The sequence below is a fragment of the Glandiceps talaboti genome, chromosome 14 (assembly GCF_964340395.1).
Source record: "Glandiceps talaboti chromosome 14, keGlaTala1.1, whole genome shotgun sequence".
Lineage (NCBI taxonomy): Eukaryota > Metazoa > Hemichordata > Enteropneusta > Spengelidae > Glandiceps > Glandiceps talaboti.
Window position 1 is genome coordinate 23,599,099 of NC_135562.1, and position 25,244 is coordinate 23,624,342.

General features: G+C 36.2%; 1 protein-coding gene across 1 annotated transcript in view; it reads left to right on the top strand.

The window, feature by feature from the left end:
• Nucleotides 1–25,244, top strand: part of LOC144445422 (separin-like) — a 179,089-nt gene that overhangs the window by 28,139 nt on the left and 125,706 nt on the right. The window contains exons 5-6 of the mRNA XM_078134961.1: nt 11,797–11,889; nt 17,534–17,677. Coding sequence (XP_077991087.1) covers nt 11,797–11,889; nt 17,534–17,677 — 237 coding nt within the window. The remainder of the gene's footprint in view (nt 1–11,796; nt 11,890–17,533; nt 17,678–25,244) is intronic.

A 25,244-nucleotide genomic window follows, 5' to 3' on the forward strand; every position in this document is an offset into this window, starting at 1 on the left:
ATGGCATATAAAAGTATTTAAAGAAGATAAAACTGGTTGAAGTGTTACATGACATTGAAATGTTATATTTTTAGAAGAGTTCAAAAAATATTTAATGACAGTTTTATTGACTTACATGTATATTGCCATTATTTATGTAAATAAAAGTTTTAAAATTTACAAGTTTTGTATAGGGAAGATTTTTCATTAAAGGGGACTGTATTTGTGGAAATCATTTTTCCATATAATGAGTACTTTTTCTTGAATATTCTTGAGACAAGAATTCTTTTTCTTGAATATTCTTGGGACAAGAATTCTTTTTCTTGAATATTCTTGGGACAAGAATTCTCTTTCTTGAATATTCTTGGGACAAGAATTCTATTTCTTAAATATTCTTGGGACAAGAATTCTATTTCTTGAATATTCTTGGCACAAGAATTCTCTTTCTTGAATATTCTTGAGACAAGAATTCTTTATATTGAATATTCTTGGGCCAAGAATTCTGTTGCTTGAATATTCTTGTGACAAGAATTCTATTTCCTAAATATTCTTGGGACAAGAATTCTATTTCTTGATTATTCTTGAGACAAGAATTCTTTTTCTTGAATATTCTTGAGACAAGAATTCTTTTTCTTGAATATTCTTGGGACAAGAATTCTTATCTTGAATATTCTTGGGACAAGATCCTTTTTTCTTGAATATTCTTGGGACAAGAATTCTCTTTCTTGAAAATTCTTGGTACAAGAATTCTCTTTCTTGAATATTCTTGAGACAAGAATTCTATTTCCTTAATATTCTTGAGACTAGAATTCTCTTTCTTGTATATTCTTGGCACAAGAATTCTCTTTCTTGAATATTCTTGAGACAAGAATTCTATTTCCTTAATATTCTTGAGACTAGAATTCTCTTTCTTGTATATTCTTGGCACAAGAATTCTCTTTCTTGAATATTCTTGAGACAAGAATTCTTTATATTGAATATTCTTGGGCCAAGAATTCTGTTGCTTGAATATTCTTGGGACAAGAATTCTATTTCCTAAATATTCTTGGGACAAGAATTCTTTTTCTTGAATATTCTTGGGACAAGAATTCTATTTCTTGATTATTCTTGAGACAAGAATTCTTTTTCTTGAATATTCTTGAGACAAGAATTCTTTTTCTTGAATATTCTTGGGACAAGAATTCTTATCTTGAATATTCTTGGGACAAGATCCTTTTTTCTTGAATATTCTTCGGACAAGAATTCTCTTTCTTGAAAATTCTTGGTACAAGAATTCTCTTTCTTGAATATTCTTGAGACAAGAATTCTATTTCCTTAATATTCTTGAGACTAGAATTCTCTTTCTTGTATATTCTTGTGGCAAGAATTCTATTTCCTTAATATTCTTGGGACAAGAATTTTCTTTCTTGAATATTCTTGTGGCAAGAATTCTTTTTCTTGAATATTCTTGGGACAAGATCCCTTTTTCTTGAATTTTCTTGGGACAAAAATTCTTTTCTTGCATATTCTTCGGACAAGAATTCTCTTTCTTGAATATTCTTGAGACAAGAATTCTTTATCTTGAATATTCTTGGGACAAGATTCCCTTTTCTTGAATATTCTTGGGAGAAGGATTCTTTTCCTTGAATATTCTTGGGACCAGAATTCTCTTTCTTGAATAATCTTGGGACAAGAATTCTCTTTCTTGAATAATCTTGGGACAAGAATCCTCTTTCTTGATTATTCTTGGGACAAGAATTCTGTTTCTTGAATATTCTTGAGACAAGAATTCTATTTCTTGATTATTCTTGAGACAAGAATTCGTTTTCTTGAATATTCTTGAGACAAGAATTCTTTCTCGAGAATATTCTTGGGACAAGAATTCTCTTTCTTGAATATTCTTGAGACAAGGATTATTTTTCTTGAATATTCTTGAAACAAGTTCTTAGGACAAGATTTTGGGTAAACCTGGCATAAGAAAAAAATTCTTGATATAAGAATCTATCAGTTAGAATTTTCAAGAATTGCAATTCTTAACCTACTGATTCTTGTCTCAAGAATTTTTTTCTTGTGTGAAGAATTTTTTTCTTGTCTCAAGAATTTCATTTCTGGTAGTGTAACATTGAATGAACCATGGTATGTAATGAAATTATTAATTTTCATTATATTTATATTACTCCTAAATACAATTAAATCCTAGAATGAACACTGGAATATAAAAACCAGTATGAGAGGTAGTGTTGACTGTTGTATGTTTACTGTAGTGTGTTGATATTTCAGCCTCGAGCTCAGAGTAGGCCCTATAATATGTAAGGGGCCGTGTCATTTTAAAACTGACGCACAAGAAACATAATTTCTTCATTTTAGTTTAAACCCCCCCTCCCCCCTCAAATGAAATGTCTTAATGCGAAATGGGAAAATGAACGACCTGACCTACATTTATGTTTATATCATATACCATGACATCAATAAACACACAACAAACTCTAATTGCAATTCAACTTGTAAAACATTTAGCTGTCTCTACAAAACACAGTTTCAACTGGAAATTGTATTTACCAGTTCTCATGCTTTTTAGCCTTCAAGTTGTTTCTGTCGAGTCGTTTATATTCGCACGTTTCATAATTTATACAAGTTGATTTTGACTGTGACGTCGCACCACGACAGTGATGAACACATTGACGCGGAGGCGGCTTTCACATGCATGTTTCAACTATCACGTGAAAACATCTATAAATCTGTTTGGAATCACTAAACTATTACTGAATAATTATTTCAGGTGATCGAACTTTTCATTTTCACGTTAATAAAAGGATTGAATCGAACGATCAACCTGTTACTAGTGCCAAAATAAACGTTCGCAATACCACGCTATCTACGATAATTTAGTACAAGTTTAGAGGTCACGACAAACATGTGACATCTCATCGGTAATTTCCAGATTTACATTCGTATTAGTTTCACGTTATACCCCAACCTGGCCTAACTTAGAACCTTCACGTAGGTGGATTTTGGCAACGTCCTCTCCACATAGTCTATTCAAATCAATTATCGTGAAGGTCCTTTAAAAGTTGCCACTACGATTGAACGATCGGCTCTGATCACACACGCACCCACTTCGTTAACTTTCGTTGACAAGATCACATGGCGTTACCCACGTAGTGGCGTGCAGTGTTGTTTATATTTGGGTACGATGAATCTCCTCATGCCTAAACAGCTAACCCATCTAGAATTTGGAATTAGGTAATCCTAAAACGTAAAGCTATGTCGGATCTGGACGTTTTAAAAACCAAGAGTTGCAGGTACAAGTATTAAATGAGGTAATGTCTACATACATGGCTTGCTTGGGCTGTACGCTTATCAATCATCCTAGTCGCAAGAAATTGGTTGACATGTGCGTTCGTCACGTACCATCATTTATAGTTGTGATATGACCCAACAAACGGAAAAAAGTCTCTTGAATTCAGGAACTTCTGTTTAGGTGTTGGTGAATAATGAAACCATGTTTTCACAGCATTCAAGAGGTTAGTTTTGTGATTCATTTATTGTACATCACTCCCTGACTAGGTGGGTTACATGGCCATACAGTTATTTTTAGAACAATGTGCATATCTCTTTGTGTATGTCGGCAAAGTTTCTGACTGTCATTTTTCAAGAAAAATAGCATTGCCTCGTTTGATTCGATTTTATTAAGAATGAAAAATCCTTATTGCGATTTTGACGCACGCAAAACGAAATGAATTCTTAACCCACCCACCCCCCTAAACGAACGAATTACGTTTGTCATGCGTCAGTTTTAAAATGACATGGCCCCTAAGGTCACCCCATAAATGCAAAATAAAAATGATAATCACACAAATTACAAAATTTATATAGTTTCTTTATTACTTGTGCCACAGCCTGTGAGGTAGTCAAGATGATAACAATGTTGATGTATGTCGATGTATTTCAAAATACCTTGTTACATCTTGACTCAAAAATTGCAAATGTTTCTGATGCAACAGAACAAAATGTCTAACTGGCAAAATCCTGGCAAGAACACGTCACCTATTATGAAATTTAAATACTTTATGATTTATCCAATGAAGAGACAAGGGTAAGAATTCAGAATTAGTGTGGAAAATCAAAGACCTTTATAACATAATTATGTCATTAACTGGGACCTGTAATCATTGGGAAATAGCTAGGAATTGTGTCATTAACTGGGACCTGTAATCAATTGGCGGTAACTAAGAATTATGTTATTAACTGGGAACTGTAATTGATTGCACAGATTGGCAATAGCTAGGAATTGTGTCATTAACTGGGACCTGTAATCATTGGCAATAGCTAGGAATTGTGTCATTAACTGGGAGAACTGTAATTGATTGGCAATAGCTAGGAATTGTGTCATTAACTGGGACCTGTAATCAATTGGTAATAGCTAGGAATTGTGTCATTAACTGGGACCTGTAATCAATTGGCAATAGCTAGGAATTGTATCATTAACTGGGACCTGTAATCAATTGGCAATAGCTAAGAATTGTGTCATTAACTGGGACCTGTAATCAATTGGCAATAGCTAAGAATTGTGTCATTAACTGGGACCTGTAATCAATTGGCAATAGCTAAGAATTGTGTCATTAACTGGGACCTGTAATCAATTGGCAATAGCTAAGAATCGTGTCATTAACTGGGCCCTGTAATCAATTGGCAATAGCTAAGAATTGTGTCATTAACTGGGACCTGTAATCAATTGGCAATAGCTAAGAATTGTGTCATTAACTGGGACCTGTAATCAATTGGCAATAGCTAAGAATTGTGTCATTAACTGGGCCCTGTAATCAATTGGCAATAGCTAAGAATTGTGTCATTAACTGGGACCTGTAATCAATGGGAAATAGCTAGGAATTGTGTCATTAACTGGGACCTGTAATCAATTGGCAATAGCTAAGAATTGTGTCATTAACTGGGACCTGTAATCAATTGTCAATAGCTAAGAATCGTGTCATTAACTGGGCCCTGTAATCAATTGGCAATAGCTAGGAATTGTATCATTAACTGGGACCTGTAATCAATTGTCAATAGCTAAGAATTGTGTCATTAACTGGGACCTGTAATCAATTGGTAATAGCTAAGAATCGTGTCATTAACTGGGACCTGTAATCAATTGGCAATAGCTAAGAATTGTGTCATTAACTGGGCCCTGTAATCAATGGGAAATAGCTAAGAATTGTGTCATTAACTGGGACCTGTAATCAATTGTCAATAGCTAAGAATTGTGTCATTAACTGGGCCCTGTAATCAATTGTCAATAGCTAAGAATCGTGTCATTAACTGGGCCCTGTAATCAATTGGCAATAGCTAAGAATTGTGTCATTAACTGGGACCTGTAATCAATTGGCAATAGCTAAGAATTGTGTCATTAACTGGGACCTGTAATCAATTGGCAATAGCTAGGAATTGTATCATTAACTGGGACCTGTAATCAATTGGTAATAGCTAAGAATTGTGTCATTAACTGGGACCTGTAATCAATTGGTAATAGCTAAGAATTGTGTCATTAACTGGGACCTGTAATCAATTGGCAATAGCTAAGAATCGTGTCATTAACTGGGCCCTGTAATCAATTGGCAATAGCTAAGAATTGTGTCATTAACTGGGACCTGTAATCAATTGTCAATAGCTAAGAATCGTGTCATTAACTGGGACCTGTAATCAATTGGCAATAGCTAAGAATTGTGTCATTAACTGGGCCCTGTAATCAATGGGAAATAGCTAAGAATTGTGTCATTAACTGGGCCCTGTAATCAATTGGCAATAGCTAAGAATTGTGTCATTAACTGGGACCTGTAATCAATTGTCAATAGCTAAGAATCGTGTCATTAACTGGGCCCTGTAATCAATTGGTAATAGCTAAGAATTGTGTCATTAACTGGGACCTGTAATCAATTGGCAATAGCTAAGAATTGTGTCATTAACTGGGCCCTGTAATCAATTGTCAATAGCTAAGAATCGTGTCATTAACTGGGCCCTGTAATCAATTGGCAATAGCTAAGAATTGTGTCATTAACTGGGACCTGTAATCAATTGGCAATAGCTAAGAATTGTGTCATTAACTGGGACCTGTAATCAATTGGTAATAGCTAGGAATTGTGTCATTAACTGGGACCTGTAATCAATTGGCAATAGCTAAGAATTGTGTCATTAACTGGGACCTGTAATCAATTGGCAATAGCTAAGAATTGTGTCATTAACTGGGACCTGTAATCAATTGGCAATAGCTAAGAATTGTGTCATTAACTGGGACCTGTAATCAATGGGAAATAGCTAAGAATTGTGTCATTAACTGGGACCTGTAATCAATTGGCAATAGCTAAGAATTGTGTCATTAACTGGGACCTGTAATCAATTGGCAATAGCTAAGAATTGTGTCATTAACTGGGACCTGTAATCAATTGGCAATAGCTAAGAATTGTGTCATTAACTGGGCCCTGTAATCAATTGGCAATAGCTAAGAATTGTGTCATTAACTGGGACCTGTAATCAATGGGAAATAGCTAGGAATTGTGTCATTAACTGGGACCTGTAATCAATTGGCAATAGCTAAGAATTGTGTCATTAACTGGGACCTGTAATCAATTGTCAATAGCTAAGAATCGTGTCATTAACTGGGCCCTGTAATCAATTGGCAATAGCTAGGAATTGTATCATTAACTGGGACCTGTAATCAATTGTCAATAGCTAAGAATTGTGTCATTAACTGGGACCTGTAATCAATTGGTAATAGCTAAGAATCGTGTCATTAACTGGGACCTGTAATCAATTGGCAATAGCTAAGAATTGTGTCATTAACTGGGACCTGTAATCAATTGGCAATAGCTAAGAATCGTGTCATTAACTGGGCCCTGTAATCAATTGGCAATAGCTAAGAATTGTGTCATTAACTGGGACCTGTAATCAATTGTCAATAGCTAAGAATCGTGTCATTAACTGGGACCTGTAATCAATTGTCAATAGCTAAGAATCGTGTCATTAACTGGGCCCTGTAATCAATTGGTAATAGCTAAGAATTGTGTCATTAACTGGGACCTGTAATCAATTGTCAATAGCTAAGAATCGTGTCATTAACTGGGACCTGTAATCAATTGGCAATAGCTAAGAATCGTGTCATTAACTGGGCCCTGTAATCAATTGGCAATAGCTAAGAATTGTGTCATTAACTGGGCCCTGTAATCAATTGGCAATAGCTAAGAATCGTGTCATTAACTGGGCCCTGTAATCATTGGCAATAGCTAAGAATTGTGTCATTAACTGGGACCTGTAATCAATTGGCAATAGCTAAGAATTGTGTCATTAACTGGGCCCTGTAATCAATGGGAAATAGCTAAGAATTGTGTCATTAACTGGGCCCTGTAATCAATTGGCAATAGCTAAGAATTGTGTCATTAACTGGGACCTGTAATCAATTGTCAATAGCTAAGAATTGTGTCATTAACTGGGCCCTGTAATCAATGGGAAATAGCTAGGAATTGTGTCATTAACTGGGCCCTGTAATCAATTGGCAATAGCTAAGAATCGTGTCATTAACTGGGCCCTGTAATCAATTGGAAATAGCTAAGAATTGTGTCATTAACTGGGCCCTGTAATCAATTGTCAATAGCTAAGAATTGTGTCATTAACTGGGACCTGTAATCAATTGGCAATAGCTAAGAATCGTGTCATTAACTGGGCCCTGTAATCAATTGGTAATAGCTAAGAATTGTGTCATTAACTGGGACCTGTAATCAATTGGCAATAGCTAAGAATTGTGTCATTAACTGGGACCTGTAATCAATTGTCAATAGCTAAGAATCGTGTCATTAACTGGGCCCTGTAATCAATTGGTAATAGCTAAGAATTGTGTCATTAACTGGGCCCTGTAATCAATTGGCAATAGCTAAGAATTGTGTCATTAACTGGGACCTGTAATCAATTGTCAATAGCTAAGAATCGTGTCATTAACTGGGCCCTGTAATCAATTGGTAATAGCTAAGAATTGTGTCATTAACTGGGACCTGTAATCAATTGGTAATAGCTAAGAATTGTGTCATTAACTGGGACCTGTAATCAATTGGTAATAGCTAAGAATTGTGTCATTAACTGGGACCTGTAATCAATTGGTAATAGCTAAGAATTGTGTCATTAACTGGGACCTGTAATCAATGGGAAATAGCTAGGAATTATGTCATTAACAGGGACCACGGTTGGTCTAAGGCCAGGAAAAAAAAAAAAAGCTACCCATATTTTTGGCATTTCAATTTTTTTTTTTTTTTTTGTGATGGGCAAAATATCCTCATGCTGGCTTTGCATGTCAGTGAAATGCACACTTTGTTTCAAAATTAAGGGAATTTCTTTATATTTTCTGAATAGTACATGTAACAATATACATTTGAGTCAATTCCAAATTATGTACTATCAGTGGTTTACTTGGCTCTGATGATGCATACAAGCATGAATTGAGATAAAATTAAACTGTTGCATATCCAATAATTCACTAAACGAAATGAGCAAAACTTTATGACCATGGGAAGGGCAGTCATTGGGCCATCAAAAGTCTGATAGTCTGAAAGTCTTCAAATGTTTTACTCTTTCTTTATTCATGATTTTTTTGGAATCAAATTAAAGTTCAGGAGAAGTCATTTACCACATCTGCAAAATATCTTTCAGCTTTGCCACAACAAAATACATTTCATAGCCAGATAAAATGTACTGCATGTCATAATTGTCTCTCAATTCTGGTATTTTAAAACCACATTCAAGCTTTGAAAGACTTTAAATTATGTTTTTTGTTTGATATTTTATGCCTCTAAATGGCCTCCTATATTGTCTTATTTTCAAAAAAGTTTGCATTTTTGAGGATGTATCCTTCCAATCAGTAGCAATCACAGTAATAATCAATCTGATTAAAATCTGATGTTAGATAGGCTGGTTTTCCTGTATTTACCTTTATTCCATCGTTATTGCGTCTTTTACGTGAGTTTTTTTTTTTCCTGAACGAACGCATTAGCGTTAACGATGCAATAACGATGGAATAAAGGTAAATACAGGAAAACCAGCCTATCTAACATCAGATTTTAATCAGATTGGGTAATAATTGTCTTTCTCCCAAAACAAGATGGAAGGTGGCTGACTAAGTACCTCCCTTCATAGGTCAGAGCTAATTATGAGACATCTCCTTACAAGTATCCATGTGAAATGCACATCCTTTGTCAAGTAATATCATTTGGACTGTTATTGTAGTTGATTATCACTTATTTTTAATGCATCATTGTACCTGTGCTACCATATATAATTTTATATCTCCTCTATAGTGTAGGTGACAGAAGAAGTGGCTAAAATAATTCTGGAGTTTCATTTAGCGGGTCTTAACATATTTTGAGAGGAGCTACAAAATTTGTTTAACCGTAAATTGTGCACATTTCCTAACAGACAAATTGCAAGAGATAAAATCAAAATGAATGAATAAGTACAATGTAAACTCAACTTCAAATGTTTTGCCATCATTACATGTGGTTTGTTTTTATATCCTTTGTAAAAAAAAAAAAAAAAAAAAAAAATTGACCTACCTACCCAATGTGTCGGGTTATGTGTTGCCCGTTGAACAGCTTTTTTTTTTTCTGGCCTAAAGCCATTCGCCACACATAACATTATAAACATAACCTGATTTTATAAGCCATCGTCCATTGGAATAAAACCAACCATACAAATACAGGGACAGAGTGGTAGTACTATTTAGTAATTATATATATTCCCACGAAATCAATGTTATTGTTAGTTTTACGTCATAATGTTCCAAGTATGATTCCGCAGACTAATACAAATTCAAGCCCGTGGCCGAGAATTTGTAGTCTGCAGAATCATACGCGGAGCATTATGACGTAAACTAACATTGATTTTGTGGGATTATATATTTATCACATAATTAAGTTTTTCCACATATTTTTTCCTACAATTCTGAATCCGAATTTTTACAAATACTGCATCGTTTACTCACACTTTATTCTTCATCGCATATTAAAACATGGCATTCAACGACTATGCAAATGTCGTGATCACGTGACCTGATGCAGTTACGTACAGGTCATACTGTGCTGTGGTTTCTCAATCAAAATTTTTGGTTATAACCTTGCGATGTACAAAATGTACATGTAAGTAAATTTTGTCTGAATGCGACTTTTGCTCCCTCATTTTTACCTCCCATAAGGGTATGGGAGGTATTAAAAGGGGGATGTCTGTGTCATCATTTTCTTAAAAACGGCTGGCTCAATTATAATGAAATTTAGTACATGTATATAATGTTTGGGGTTATGGCTAGACCTGATTAGTTTTTGAGCGAGATCTGTTCATGTTAATAAGGTAAATTTGCATATCAATGAAATCAACTATCTTAAGACTGCATACTTCTATTTCAATATAATTTAGTATATTCGTTAAAAATAACAACATACATTTGTCCTATAAAATTATAATTTGCATAATTAATAATTCTTGGTAATTAGGCTATATCTTACGACTGCACACTTCAATTTCAATACAATTCAGTACATACATTAACCATAATAAATTGTGTATGTCCTATAAAGTTAGTTGATGTACCTTACAGTGTTAATGAATAATTTGCATAAGTAATGAGTTTCGGCAATTAGGTTATATCTTAACACTGCATACTTCAATTTCAATGCAATTTAGTACATACATTAAACATAACAGAGTGCATATCACCATAAAAGTTGTTGATTTTGCTGAAAGATTTAGTGAATAATTTGCATAATTAATGAGTTTTAGTAATTAGGCTATATCTTAAAGTGCATACTTCAATTTCAATATAATTTACTTGATACATTAAACTTTTTATGCCCTATAAAGTTTGTTGATGTTCCTTACAGTGTTAATAACTAATTTGCATGATTAATGATTTTTGGTAATTAGGATATATCATAAGAATGCATACTTAAATTTCAATATAATTTAGTACATACATTAACCATAACAAAGCAGATATGTCCTATAAAATTTGATGATATAGCTTACAGTTTCAATGAATAATTTGCATAATTAAATATATAATAGGTAACTAGGCAGTATCTTAAAAATGCAAGCTTTAAATTTCGTATAATATGGTACATATATCAACCACAATAATACGCACCTGTCATATGAAGTTTGTTGCTACAACTATTACCTTTAATGAGTATTTGAATAATGAACGATATTCAGTAATTAAGCAGTATCCTGCACTCTTCAAATTCCGTATAATTTGGCACATACATTAACCTAAGAAAGCACGCTTGTCCAAAAAAATCCTGTTACCATAGTTTGTTTTTAGTTTAATAAGTTATTTGCATAATTAGTGGTTCCCTTACGAGAGGCATTCGGTTTAAATCTGGTTATTATATATGCTTGGGATATATGTGTAAGTTCGGAGCTCTTGAGCTCGACAAAAAATTGAAAGTAAGATTATCGGCTGCTACATCAAATTGTCATCGATAATCTACATCATGATTTTCAGATAGAATAAAATTTATTAAATAGAAATAATAGTGCCTCTACGTATCAGACTCATGCTACCCAAGGCTTTATGTTAAGTAATGTGACAGTGTGCATTTATGTTTTGAAAGTACATAATTATTACTATTAAACTTGATCGTAGCATAGCATTGGCAGGAACACTTGAACAGTTGAGAACAAAAGATTTGCATGTGTTTATGTGATAATCATAAGAATACATGTAAATTGTGTAATGTAGTTTAATAGTATGTAAATGTACATGTATAGCGTTGTGTTATCATTGTTAAATTAGTTATGTTTTTATTTCAGAACTCAAACATTGAAGGACTTTGTAAAAGATTTAGATCCAACAACTATAAGTATGATATTACAACTAGAACATCAAATCTATAAAGACCAAAGGTAAACAGTAATACTATATTCCATACATTCAAATTACAATTAATGTATCAAACTCTACATTACCATGGAAGCCAGTCACTTCAGTTATCATTGTTGATTGTAGCAAGCACCCCTTGTCTGTGCTAACGCTGGGTTACAACATTTTCTACACTTGGCTAATGTCCATTTTCACTTAGCCACATGGAAAAGTCATTATCCACAAACTTTAAACATTGAAAATATTTAATTGTTTGTCTTTACAATGTCTTAAGCTCCGATATTTTGTCTTATTATCTTGTTATTTTTTATCATGAGCACTAACAGTTATACTAAACTTTGCCTTCATCAAAATCTTGACACTATCATGCTAAAATGAATTTTGCCAGTTTACTACATGTGTATGTGTATTTCTGTTGTAAGTGCTAAAAGTGCTAAAATGTGAATTTACATGGTAATGTTTCTTCCTACATTATATCAACCAATTCATCACATCTTTTTAATCCCCGCCGGACGAAGTCCGGGACGGGGACTTATGGATTGGGTTCCGTCTGTCCATCCGTCTGTCCGTCCGTCCGCTGCCGTTTCTTGGAGATGCCTGGACCGTTTTTTTTCAAACTTGGTACAGGGGCAACATACAATGGCATACATATGCACGTCAATTTGTTTCATGATACGATCCAATATGGCCGCCTAGCAGCCATTTTGTTTGTGAATTTTCCATGTCAAAGCCATAACTCAGACATGCTTGAACAGATCTCATTCAAAGTTGGTATTAGGACAGTGTTCTATGACATACATGTGCATGTCCATTGTCATCATGATACGATCCAATATGGCTGCCTGGCAGCCATTTTGTTTGTGAATTTTCCATGTCCAAAGCCATAACTCAGACATGTTTGAACAGATCTATGACATACATGTCCATATTCATTGTTGTTGTGATACGATCCAATATGGCTGCCTGGCAGCCATTTTGTTTGCGATTTTTCTATGTCCAAAGCCATAACTCAGACATGCTTGAACAGATCTCATTCAAAGTTGGTATTAGGACAGTGTTCTATGACATACATGTAGGCAGTTGACAGTGATATACCCCACCCCTCCAGACCTGTAACAATGATCACTCTAACTTACCTTACCTTATACATGTAAGCAATTGACAGTGATCTACCCCCACCCCTCCAGACCTGTAAGAGTGATCACTCTCCCCTCCCCTACCTTATACATCTAGGCAATTGACAGTGATCTACCCCCACCCCTCCAGACCTGTAAGAGTGATCACTCTCCCCTCCCCTACCTTATACATCTAGGCAATTGACAGTGATCTACCCCCACCCCTCCAGACCTGTAAGAGTGATCCCTCTCCCCTCCCCTACCTTATACATCTAGGCAATTGACAGTGATCTACCCCCACCCCTCCAGACCTGTAAGAGTGATCACTCTCCCCTCCCCTACCTTATACATCTAGGCAATTGACAGTGATCTACCCACTCCTCCAGACCTGTAAGAGTGATCCCTCTCCCCTCCCCTACCTTATACATCTAGGCAATTGACAGTGATCTACCCCCACCCCTCCAGACCTGTAAGAGTGATCACTCTCCCCTCCCCTACCTTATACATCTAGGCAATTGACAGTGATATACCCACTCCTCCAGACCTGTAACAGTGATCACTCTCCCTTCCATTGGGTCCCGTCTGTCCGTCCTTCTGTGTCCACCTGTATCTCCAATATGCATGTGCCAATTTCAACCAAACCTTGGTTTTACAACCCTCACGACAACAGCAAAATGGCGGCCATATTAGTCAAATGTTCACATTTTCGCCAATGACTCTTAACACTTAACAGATAGAGACCCTATTCAAGTACCTTCGTCATGGTTATCAATCATGAGCTTTCTAATGACACACTGACTTTTGACCTTGACCTTCATCTTCAAGGTCAAATAGCTATGTCTTCCTATTTTGAAATCATTACAATAATATAAGTATTAATGCTAATAATTGTGCCTGAAATTGTCAAGGATCTATACATAATAGATAAGAAATGAACAACCTCTTCAGGTGTTGTCAGTGTATCTTTTTAATTGCCTTAAAGGCATGCCATAGTTGTTGTCCTTTTTGAACTGAAAGCCTGCAATATAATGTACAAACTAAAGAACTTGTTGTAGTCACTACAAGAAATACTTTTTTGTGGGCTATGTCTTCCAAGAAGACTTGTTTCATTTCTCATACAGCGCACAACCACTCAAAAAGCCTATGTGTAGTGGAAGATGCATTTGGCAGGTCCTACTACTGACAACTGCCCAAGACCACCCGAGGTGAAAAACTATTGGCATTTATTAGTAGGATCATATTTGGCCGGACATACATGTACCGAACAGCATGTTCTCAGTGACGTGTAACTTCTAACTCAGACCACTAAAAAGGAAGACTAGTATCGCGGCTTTTCCCTTGATGTGACTTATTTGCTGCAGCGATAATCTTTAAATCCTAATGAGGGGCCGTTGTTTATGTATGAAGTTTCGATGTTACGTTTCATTACGTAAAGTAACGTGATATTTGGGCCTGAGTAACTGCAATAATTGTAGCGTTTGATGTGATTTTGAAGACTTTCTTCTGTGTTTGTACTTTTTTTTCATTCCGATGTTTAACTGGAAGCAAAGCTACAATTCCTGCATTAAACGTAAACGTAAATAGACGGAAGCCATTCAGATCTGAATCGCAAAGTTGGGTGATAGGGGGACTGTGGTTGGGTGGATTATTCTGCTAAATTACACCTTGCCTGCCAAAAATTCAGACATTTCCTAACTCCAACATTAATTATGGAGCCTTCGATACCCAAGAAGTGTTCAGAGTTACCCCAATTTCCGCCAAAATCGGCAAATGTAGCACCCCAATTTCCGTCCGGCAAATGTAGCAACACATGCAGTGGGCAGTACACTGACATATCGCTCATGTTTTCAGCATGATCTCGTCTATTTGGGTTAACGTTACAGGAATTTGTAGCGCTTGCTTCACATTAAACATCAGAACGAAAAATGGGCATAAAAACAAGTAAAAGCTCTCAAAATCACAGCAAACCCTACACTCAGCTAGGGTCAGAGATATGTCCCAACCGGATGTTGACAGTCTGTTAGACATCTGAAAACGTGTTCCTGTGTATGAACTTTAGTACTTGTAGTTGCATCAGGTTGTTACCAAACACGTTTGTTGACGTTGATTTCGACAGTGAAATGTTAGAGTTTGATGACTGAATGAAATGAAATTTTTTGGTAACTGACTTTTATGACTCAAAGAACAAGGACGACCATATCGACATATGATTGAAGATGCATGACCGATCAAGCGACCAAGTAAAAAAAACTAACGGGTTACAAGGGGGGGGGGGGGGGGGGGGGGTTACAAGGGGTAGTACAGTCGAAGTGTAGTTTATTTTAATCCCTGGCCTACTTTCAGCAAAATGTAGCATATGTACAATGGTATATCAATGGACGGTTCTGATTTACCCGAGGGAAAAGACCTATATCATCATGATATTTGAATTCTAGTGCCAAAATCCTTGTAAAAATCACTTATATATATTCATAAATAAAGGTTGCTAGGAACAAGCAACTTCAACAGAGCATAACTCATCTGAAACTGCAGTGATTTTGATTCTGACTGACTGAGTGACGGTCTTTGTTTCCGGTCTAAAGAAATATTTAGTCCATGTAAAATAGTATCCAGGTAAGGCTTATGTGCATGCGTACATATTTATCGTTCGTGGCTGTAAAATGTTGTCCTCTTGGAAGTGTTAACCAGCCGTTTTGCAGAAACTCCATGATAAAAATTCTCGGTAAAGTAATAAGTTCAGAAAGTACACCCTCCTAATCACAGCTTTTTTCAAGTAACCCTCCAACATATGTTGAAAATTTCGAAGTACTAGCCCTCGATTCTCAGACCCCTACCCTCCCCCAGATGTTTGAGAATGAAGCCTTATTTTGTGTGTAGATTGAAAATATGAGGGGGAATGGGGCTCTGGACATGGACAAAAGTTCATCCAGGTTGTATGGTAGTTGGGTACAATGTTACGGTGTACAATGTAAAATTTGATCCGAGCCCATTCTTGTGCATGTGCATAAAACTTACCCGATTCTATTTTACAGCGGACTAAAAAAAAAACGTTACACTGGTCATAGACTACACTAACTAACCTTTGACCTTTGCCGATAGAAACTGGTCGAGTCAGTTGCAAAAAAATGTAAAGACCCAAAGTATCATTTTGCACAACGTTTGACAGTTTTCGGAGAGAGTTTAAAACAAAAGGCATGCTTGAAGGATGAGCGTGACAGTATAGGGAGAGGGATTAAGAGCCCCATTCACACCTAATACAGTAGGTGTTTCTAGTCTGATCATTTGTGGTCTTAGCTTCTAATAAGTCATGAGTTCTCCCTTCACCTGTATTTATTCAAGATTGAGTTTAAAAGTTGCAACATATTGTAGAGTAAACTTACTACATCTGAGAATACATAAGGCAAAATGCTAGCAAGTCTTCTATGCACAACATGCATTTGACATGATGTGATGACATATTTTTGGACGCCAATACTGCGTACATCTACACTGCATGGTACTAGACTTGGCCTATTTTCAAACTCTCAGTTTGATACCTCGAGCCGTAGTACTAGCAGGTATTGGGTCGAGGGGATTGTCTGTTGGTCCCTTTCCTCTGACAAAGTGCAGCGAATATATGAAGTATATGCCTCGATACTACATGTATGTATGCCAAAGTTATCGCCCCGAGAACAGGCCTATATTCAATGCTGGCATTTCTCGGGTTGTGTTTTTGGTTTTGAGAATCTTATCCATGTAGTCTCGGTCATATTATCAGGAATCTGACTTACATTCCCCATATGCACATCATTTTTTCATCCCCTACCTCATAGTCAAATGACAGTGACCTACCTCCACCCTCCAGACCTGTAACAGTGATCATTCTCACTTCTCCTACCTCAGTCAAATGACAGTGACCTACCCCCACCCTCCAGACCTGTAACAGTGATCATTCTCACTTCTCCTACCTCATAGTCAAATGACAGTGACCTACCCCCACCCTCCAGACCTGTAACAGTGATCATTCTCACTTCTCCTACCTCATAGTCAAATGACAGTGACCTACCCCCACCCTCCAGACCTGTAACAGTGATCATTCTCACTTCTCCTACCTCATAGTCAAATAACAGTGACCTACCCCCACCCTCCAGACCTGTAACAGTGATCACTCTTATTTCCCCTAACTCATAGTCAAATAACAGTGACCTACCCCCACCCCTCCAGACCTGTAACAGTGATCATTCTTATTTCCCCTAACTCATAGTCAAATAACAGTGACCTAACCCCACCCCTCCAGACCTGTAACAGTGATCATTCTTATTTCCCCTAACTCATAGTCAAATAACAGTGACCTACCCCCACCCCTCCAGACCTCCAGACCTGTAACAGTGATCATTCTTATTTCCCCTAACTCATAGTCAAATAACTGGCCCAACTCCACCCCACTTCAAATTTAATCAACAGTGATTACTGCACCAAAACCAAATTCAGATGCATTGATTCCATATTCTCCTTTCCTCTGCAGTACTAGTAGTAGATTGTAATATTTTTCTATTCTCTCTATTGTCATCAGTTATGATACTTCAGTTGAACAGTATGGAGTGTTATGTGATATATTGTCACTATGTGATGATCAGGAGAAGGACCAATACAAGAGAGCCTACTATCTGATACAGCTTGTCAAGTTATTGCATGCATCTGAAATGGAGTGTGATTGGTTAGTTATTTTATGGAGTTTGAAAAGGGTCTTTGCTGGTAGATATATATATATATATATATATATATATATATATATATATATATATATATATATATATATATATATATATATATATATATATATATATATATATATATATATATATATATATATATATGCATGCATGCATACATACATACATACATACATACATATATGCAGGGGTCATATATGTATGTATGTATACTACATACATACATACATACATACATACATACATACATACATACGTATATACATATGTATATGCAGGGGTCGAAATAATGAAAAATTTCGCTTGTCCACTGGGCAAGTAGAAAACAAAAAGTACTTGCCCAAATCAAAAAGTGCTTGCCCATTCCAAATAGTGGGGTATTTTTGTGTGGCTTACAAATGCACTGTTGTGATTGATTGGGCTTTCTTTTGTTTATTATCAAAAAATGTCATTTTGAAAGTTTCTGTGGGTACTGAAAAGTTCTCCACACAATAAACAGGAGTCCTAGATAATATCAATTTTTATGGCCTAATTAATATTCATACTATAGCATAGCATACAATTTTTGTTCACTTGTAAAAAGTAGTTGTTAAAATAATTTTTTCAGCACTTTCATAAGCTATCAATATAAAAATTAACATTTATTTCAACACTGATGTAAAATCTTTCTAAGTATTTCCTTTTCCACCATGTCAATATATTTTCTTTCCTTCCTCATCCACACCAACTATTTTTCTCCCAGTATGATATGTTTATATTTTCCTAGTAGTATTTTCAAATAAAATGACTGTTGTAAAATTTGCAGTTGATTCAAACACCCAAAACCTGAAAAATAATGCTGTAATTTACTATTGATGAACAATATTCAATGAGTCACTGGTCACATTCCAGGTATGTTTTCTTGATAGAGTAAACAAAGTACGCCAAGGACAGCTGGTCCAGATTGTTTTACAGTGCTTTGAATCGAAGAATGAATGCTGAACTACTGCAACATATTGATACATTACTCAACTTGTCCTGATGCATTGACATAAATTTAGTAATAGTAGTCACAACATTGCCTACACAGCGGAAAAGTTGAATAACAGTTTACTTTGATGATGCCGCCGAACCGGCGCGCAATTGCTCATTGTTGCAAATAAAACTAAAACATACTAGAAAAAGGCGGGCTTTAGTAACTTTCACCTCGCTAACCTACGTGGAGAACGCCAGAACACATTTATTCCAGCGCAGTTGTCAACGTCATGGCTGAATACTTGTTTAAAATCCATTTCTCATATTACTATGAGGAACGAATCGTACCTGTGTACGTTCGTGAGGAGGACTTCCTCGCTATGTCCTACCGAAACTTTGTCAACTTTATAACTGATCAAGTGGAGTATTTGAAGAGAATGCAGGTAGTACGAATACAAATAGAAGATGAGGAAAAACAGCGTGTTGATTTACCATGCAATGATCGATTCAAACAGTTTGTAGGAGATATACTACGATCTAAGAGTGGCATTCCACGTGCTAAACTATACGTTGTCGACGGTACTTCACCATCTACATCTGCAAAGCGGCCATCGTCTAAATTTGGTACATCGCGTGCTGATGTCACATGTAATATGGCTGATGGTGATGCAACGTCGACAAATAGGAAACGCCGTCTAGACTATAGCCCGTCGGCTAGCTCTGACCACACCGGAAAATCAATCCAAAGTTGTGGCCCTGGATCACAGCGTCTAAAACCATCACAGGCACCAACGATGGAAGATCGTAAAGTCGAGATGGAAGAAAAACTAGCCATGATGACGCAGAAAAAAATATTCCTCGAACGCGAGTTGAGTGACATGAAGACGCCACCACCACCTTTAGCTGTTTTACCGCTACCTGGTTTGAAACCCGTAGAAGCTACATGTAGGACCTGCCATCACCGTGGACATAAAGAAAGTGGTAATAGGAACCGACAAGAGTGTTGTTACGAGCCTTGTCCAGGTTTTATGTACTGTGGTATCAAAGATAAACATAAAGATCATATGGAGTCTGTACGGCAGGTGAGTTCCCTTAATACACGAACTGATGTTACCGATACATTGTAAATATGCACTCTCCCCCATTACATATATATACTGAGATGAAGACACATGTTAGCCATGATCGATGTGGGTTGATTTCACTAATGCATCCATGATTTACCGTATGATAAAAACATACATTGACATTTGTTTATCATGAACTGTTTATGCTTGTCTACCGGTTGAATTCGAATGCGGTTCTGTACATGTTTATAGTATATCACATTCAGTTGTAATAATTATGGTCCTTGTCACTATTTTTAAAAAATCCTGTTGTGAGTGGAAATTTCTAGTAGTAGTTCTGAGATCGACAGAGATCAAAAGTTTTTGGATGATGATCCGCTGATCACAAACTACCAGATTTACTTTTGAAAATAAAAAAGGACTCCATCAACAATACATACACATCGTAATGTTTCTCTCGATTTTATTTTTTCCCTCAGAAAGAAAAAGAAATCAAACTGGTCAAAGACAAGGTTAGGGAGACCGAAGCAGAAATACAGAACGTAAAGCTGTTTATTACTAAAAATCAAACACAGTTTACCAGAGTGGTGAAGCCTCGCTTGCATAAACTCTACCCGGAGAAGTACGCTGGATTACAAGGGCGCTCTAAACTGATGAAAGATGTGTGTTTATTGAAAGTTGCACTAGATGGGAAGTTACCTCCACCTGATCTCAACGATGCCGTTGAATTTCCGAGGTTGCTAGCAAAGGGAAAGGAGAAAACTTCAGAGTATTCTACTGGATTATCGCCTGAAGAATATGAAGAGATTTCACCTAGTGTTGTAAACAAAGTGAGAGAAACCTCGCCAATAAAGTCTGTCGTCTCTTCAAATCTTAGCGGGAAAGATTTTACTACAAATAACTTATCAAGTTTTGGCTCCGGAGCGCCACTTCCTCCCTTTGCTCCTCCACCACTACCCATGTCACCGTTTATCCCCCAGACCCCATGGTTTGGGAGTACTTACCCATTTATGAGTCCATGGCCATTTCAGCATGCAGTGAGACAGCCGCTCGGCACGATAGTGGCTAGCAATGAACGACAAGTTACCTCCACAATAACCAGCCCTACTCAGGTATACACCACACCGGTATCGACACCAGTCGTTGTTACTACTGCTAGCATTGTGATTAACAATAACGGTACCAACGCTCCAATACATGATGACAATGAACTAAGTAGTACTGTCAATGTACATTTGTAGTGACTACCAACACAGCAGTAAATGTTCACAACAGCTAAGGACAAAGTCAGTTACTAAAACCAGGTTAAATTATCTTCAATCATTTATCACTTGTTTATTTTAAATTCACATTGATCGAACAGAATGATTTACATTGTATTTCCATGGTTATTATAGAGTAATAAATTGTTTTTACTTGGACAACTAGTACTCATCTGAAGTTAGACCTATGGATGATTGTCAAGAACACTTTCATGCTATTCCACACTGGTAATAAATGAAGGAACATGTTACTGTTCGTGTGTACAGTTCAGTATAATGTCCAGAAACAGTATATTCTACATGCTTTGTAAAGAAAGTGAAAGTAGAGTAGTACTACATGTATTGTTAAAACAAAGTTGGATAGTATCAGTATAGATTTTTTCTCACTGATCTACATAGTTGGTTTGTAAAAAAAATAACTGGAAAAGACTAAAAAGTTAAATTTGTTATACTAGTTGACATTTTTCACCGCTTTTCATGTTTGTTTCCACAGGGACATGACTGTATGGCGTTCAAACTGACATGTTTTTGTGACAGTTCTGATTTACAATAAATGATTTATTGAAAAAGCAGGTGACTATAGTATCATGTGTGTACTACAATGACCAGTGTGTAATAGTATACAGTAGTCAATAATAGTAGCTTATCAACAGCCATTTTAAATGTTTTGTGTAAAACATGTATGTATGTATGTATGTATGTATGTATGTATGTATGTATGTATGTATGTGTGTGTGTGTGTGTGTGTGTATGTATGTATGTATGTACCTATGTATGTATGTATGTATGTATGTGTATGTTGTGTACATGTAGTATTGTTTGTATTTTATATACATGTTTGACCTACTTTTTTGTAAGCTAAATAAAGTAAATAATTTTGCATGGGCCCCTTGTAGAATATAATCCTGATAAACTGTAGAAGAAATCTGCAGAATTCTGTATACAGTATAGATATCTTTTGGCAATTACGAAATACTATTTTTGTAATTATGTCAATCAATTTTCAAAACCCCAATAGTTTATGTTCAAACCACATTTGAAAAACCATAATTATCTCATGACTTGCACTATGTCTAATAAATAATTTACAATGTTCAGTTCAAGTTATCGTCATTATAGTTTAAACATATCCACAGTCTTCAGCAAAAGCACGACAGGCCCCAGGTGTAATCCTTTGAATGGCATCAGCGACAGCAAGCTCTGTGAAACGGTATGAGTACTCTTGGTTTTCTCGTAATACACATTTAATTAGTCGAAAACAGAGTTCGCAGACATTATATTCGGGATTATATGGTGGTTGGAAAAGCAGACGAACACCTCGCTGCCCTAGCATGTGATGAAGGTACGGTTCGACGAATCTTGCATGGTGGAAACCACAGTTGTCCATAATGACGCAATCTCCAGGTGCCAGACACTGATTTCCAAAGTCATCCTCAAAACCCATTGCTTCAAGGAAAAAATTGATCATCTCTAATCCATTGGAAGGGCCTAAAAGGATATCAGAATGGTCGACGCCTGACGTACCAATAAGTAAATTTATTGTGAATGTTGCATTTGACGAGTGTCTCTGAATTTCGACTGCCAGTTGGCCGATAACTGCATGTCCATAAATTTGATTACCTGTAGTACGAATAACAGCAGATTCATCAAACCAATGTAGTTGGTCAGCACGATAATCCGAGACAATTTCCATGAAATCCATTCGCCGTTCTTCGTTCTGTGGTGTTGTAGATTCGGCTGGTACACTACTTAGTTTCTTGCGCGACATGTTTAGATAGTTGGTGACACCACGATGAATTGTTGATATACATGGAACTTCGTCCGCGGTGAAAATATTGTCGTCCACCAGTTTCCGTTGTATTTCTCGTAGGTATATACTAGGTCGTTCTGTTTTATAGAATTCAATGTGTTGCAAGATGTCATCATTCAACTGCCGTCTATATGTGTTGATGCGTTTTCCCACCGCAATTTCGCCAGTTGACACTAATTTCTTACATATGTTGTAAGCTGTGCCTTTCGACACACCAGTCTGCTGGGCTATATTGCCAAATGAGTTCCCATTTATAAATAATTCAGCAATTCTCGATCGTACGCTAAATGGGGTTGGAAACCCCCGTTTATTCAATGACATCGTCACAGCTAGACGTACAAAGTGGTGTCTAACAACGGCAACCTCGATAACTGTAAGAGGCGCCAAATTTGAAATTTGTTACTAGTATGTTTGAAGTTATCAGTTGTACTTACGCGCACTATTGCGGCACGTCTTTGATCTGACCCTACCAAATTTTGTACAAAGACACAGACCTACTTAGGTGATGTATCAATATGTTACAGTAGTTCGTCTTCTCAATATTGCTACAATGTTATAATTTTCCAGACTTGTTGGCACCATGGTTATACAATGTATCCAAAGCCCTATCAGACATGTGTAGTGTCTGATAAGTACAGCATGAACACAGGCAAAAACACATCCCTGATCAAAAATCATAAGAAATTCTCCTTGCCCCTTGGGACAAGTACTTTTCAAAACAACTTGCCCAAGCCTTCAAATCACTTGCCCAGGGCAAGTAAAAGGCCATTATTTCGACCCCTGATATATGTATGTATGTATGTATGTATGTATGTATGTATGTATGTATGTATGTATGTATGTATGTATGTATGTGTGTGTGTGTGTGTGTGTGTGTATGTATGTATGTATGTATGTATGTATGTATGTATGTGTATGTGTGTATATATATATATATATATATATATATATATATATATATATATATATATATATATATATATATATATATATATATATATATGTACCTATCTGAGGATTAGGGGGAATATACATGCGGAAAAAATCTACCATAGGGGGAAATCATCTTTAGGGAGAAAATTTTGTTTCCCCTTAACGTTTTGAGATTATGATTCAATACTTTCCGATGTGCCTCTTGAAGTGTTAAAGATTGACACAACAGGGAATGATAATACAATCTCATATATCAGGTTTCAACCACAGGAACTGATTTAAATTGGTGATATCAGGGACTCCAAAATCGACAGTTTATATGTTCGATGCATAAAAAGTCAACCATGGGGGGAAGTGAGGTTTTTTTAAATTTAAATCTTAATTTTCATATAATATCTGTATTATCTCTCCACATACATGTTACCGAGACTCAAACGGACATATTCGCCAAGTCTCGAGGATTATTGTTAATTTTTACGCCCAAAAACCAAAATATATAGTGATTGGGCCCTTCTAAAATTGCTCCTCAGAAGTTATATATTTGACAATGCGCTGAAAACTTCTGTTTGCTACATCGAACGTAAATTGTCACGTGACTTACAGTTGTCGCGTCAGATTCAGTCCGTGGTGGAGTGCAGAGCTCGGCTGACCACAGTGATTGAGTGAAGAACTTTTTCAGTAAGTATCATTCCAAAATTGTAAGTATAATTCCCCTTTTTTGGAGAAATTTGGTAGTTTATTATGATAGTTCTAAGCTAAAAAGATTATTCAGTCAGAAGTCAAATCATGTCTGCAGTCGGTCGGACATTGTTGAACACCACTGCCTCATTCTTCGTAATGTAGTATTTTACTGTTTCAAAGCCAATATTTCGTAACCTCTTTTTGAAATACAAACCCCAATACTATCAAAACAAAAGTATATGGTTTGGCTGTGTGACGAAAATATTCTGGCAGAAATGAAGTTATTTAATTCTAGATCGATTGAGAAAATGTCCGTCGCTTCAAAATGAAACTTGTAAACTGGATGCCCCCTTGTACTAGTAGTTGTACAGTATAAAGCATATCTTTGTTTTGAAGCCTTGCATCTTGGACATTTTTTCCTTCAAAGCCCAATGAATATAATTTAATCTTGATTAAAACAATTTAACTTTTATTTCGGTCACATATATTTATGATGCGTCTAAAACCTGAGTTTCGTATCGTATCCAACATGGCGGGCACAGTGCAAGGGGCAGGTGGGCCGGGTGTCCGAAGTTTTAAAATTAAGTTGCGCGGTATACTTACAAAATTGTTGAAAGTATAAGTTTTTTAACATTTTTTCACTGGATTTGTTTATGAGCTGTAAGTCGAAAATACTTTTCACTCAGAAATAAAGTCTTGTTCGATTTGAGAACGATTGAAAAAAGAAATCCCGATCGTCTGGACCCCGGGGCCTGAACAACATTATAATATGTTGTACATTGGCCGCCATCGTATCGTCCGTAAATAAATTTTGGTGTTGAATTTTGCATTTGTTCGAAAATCA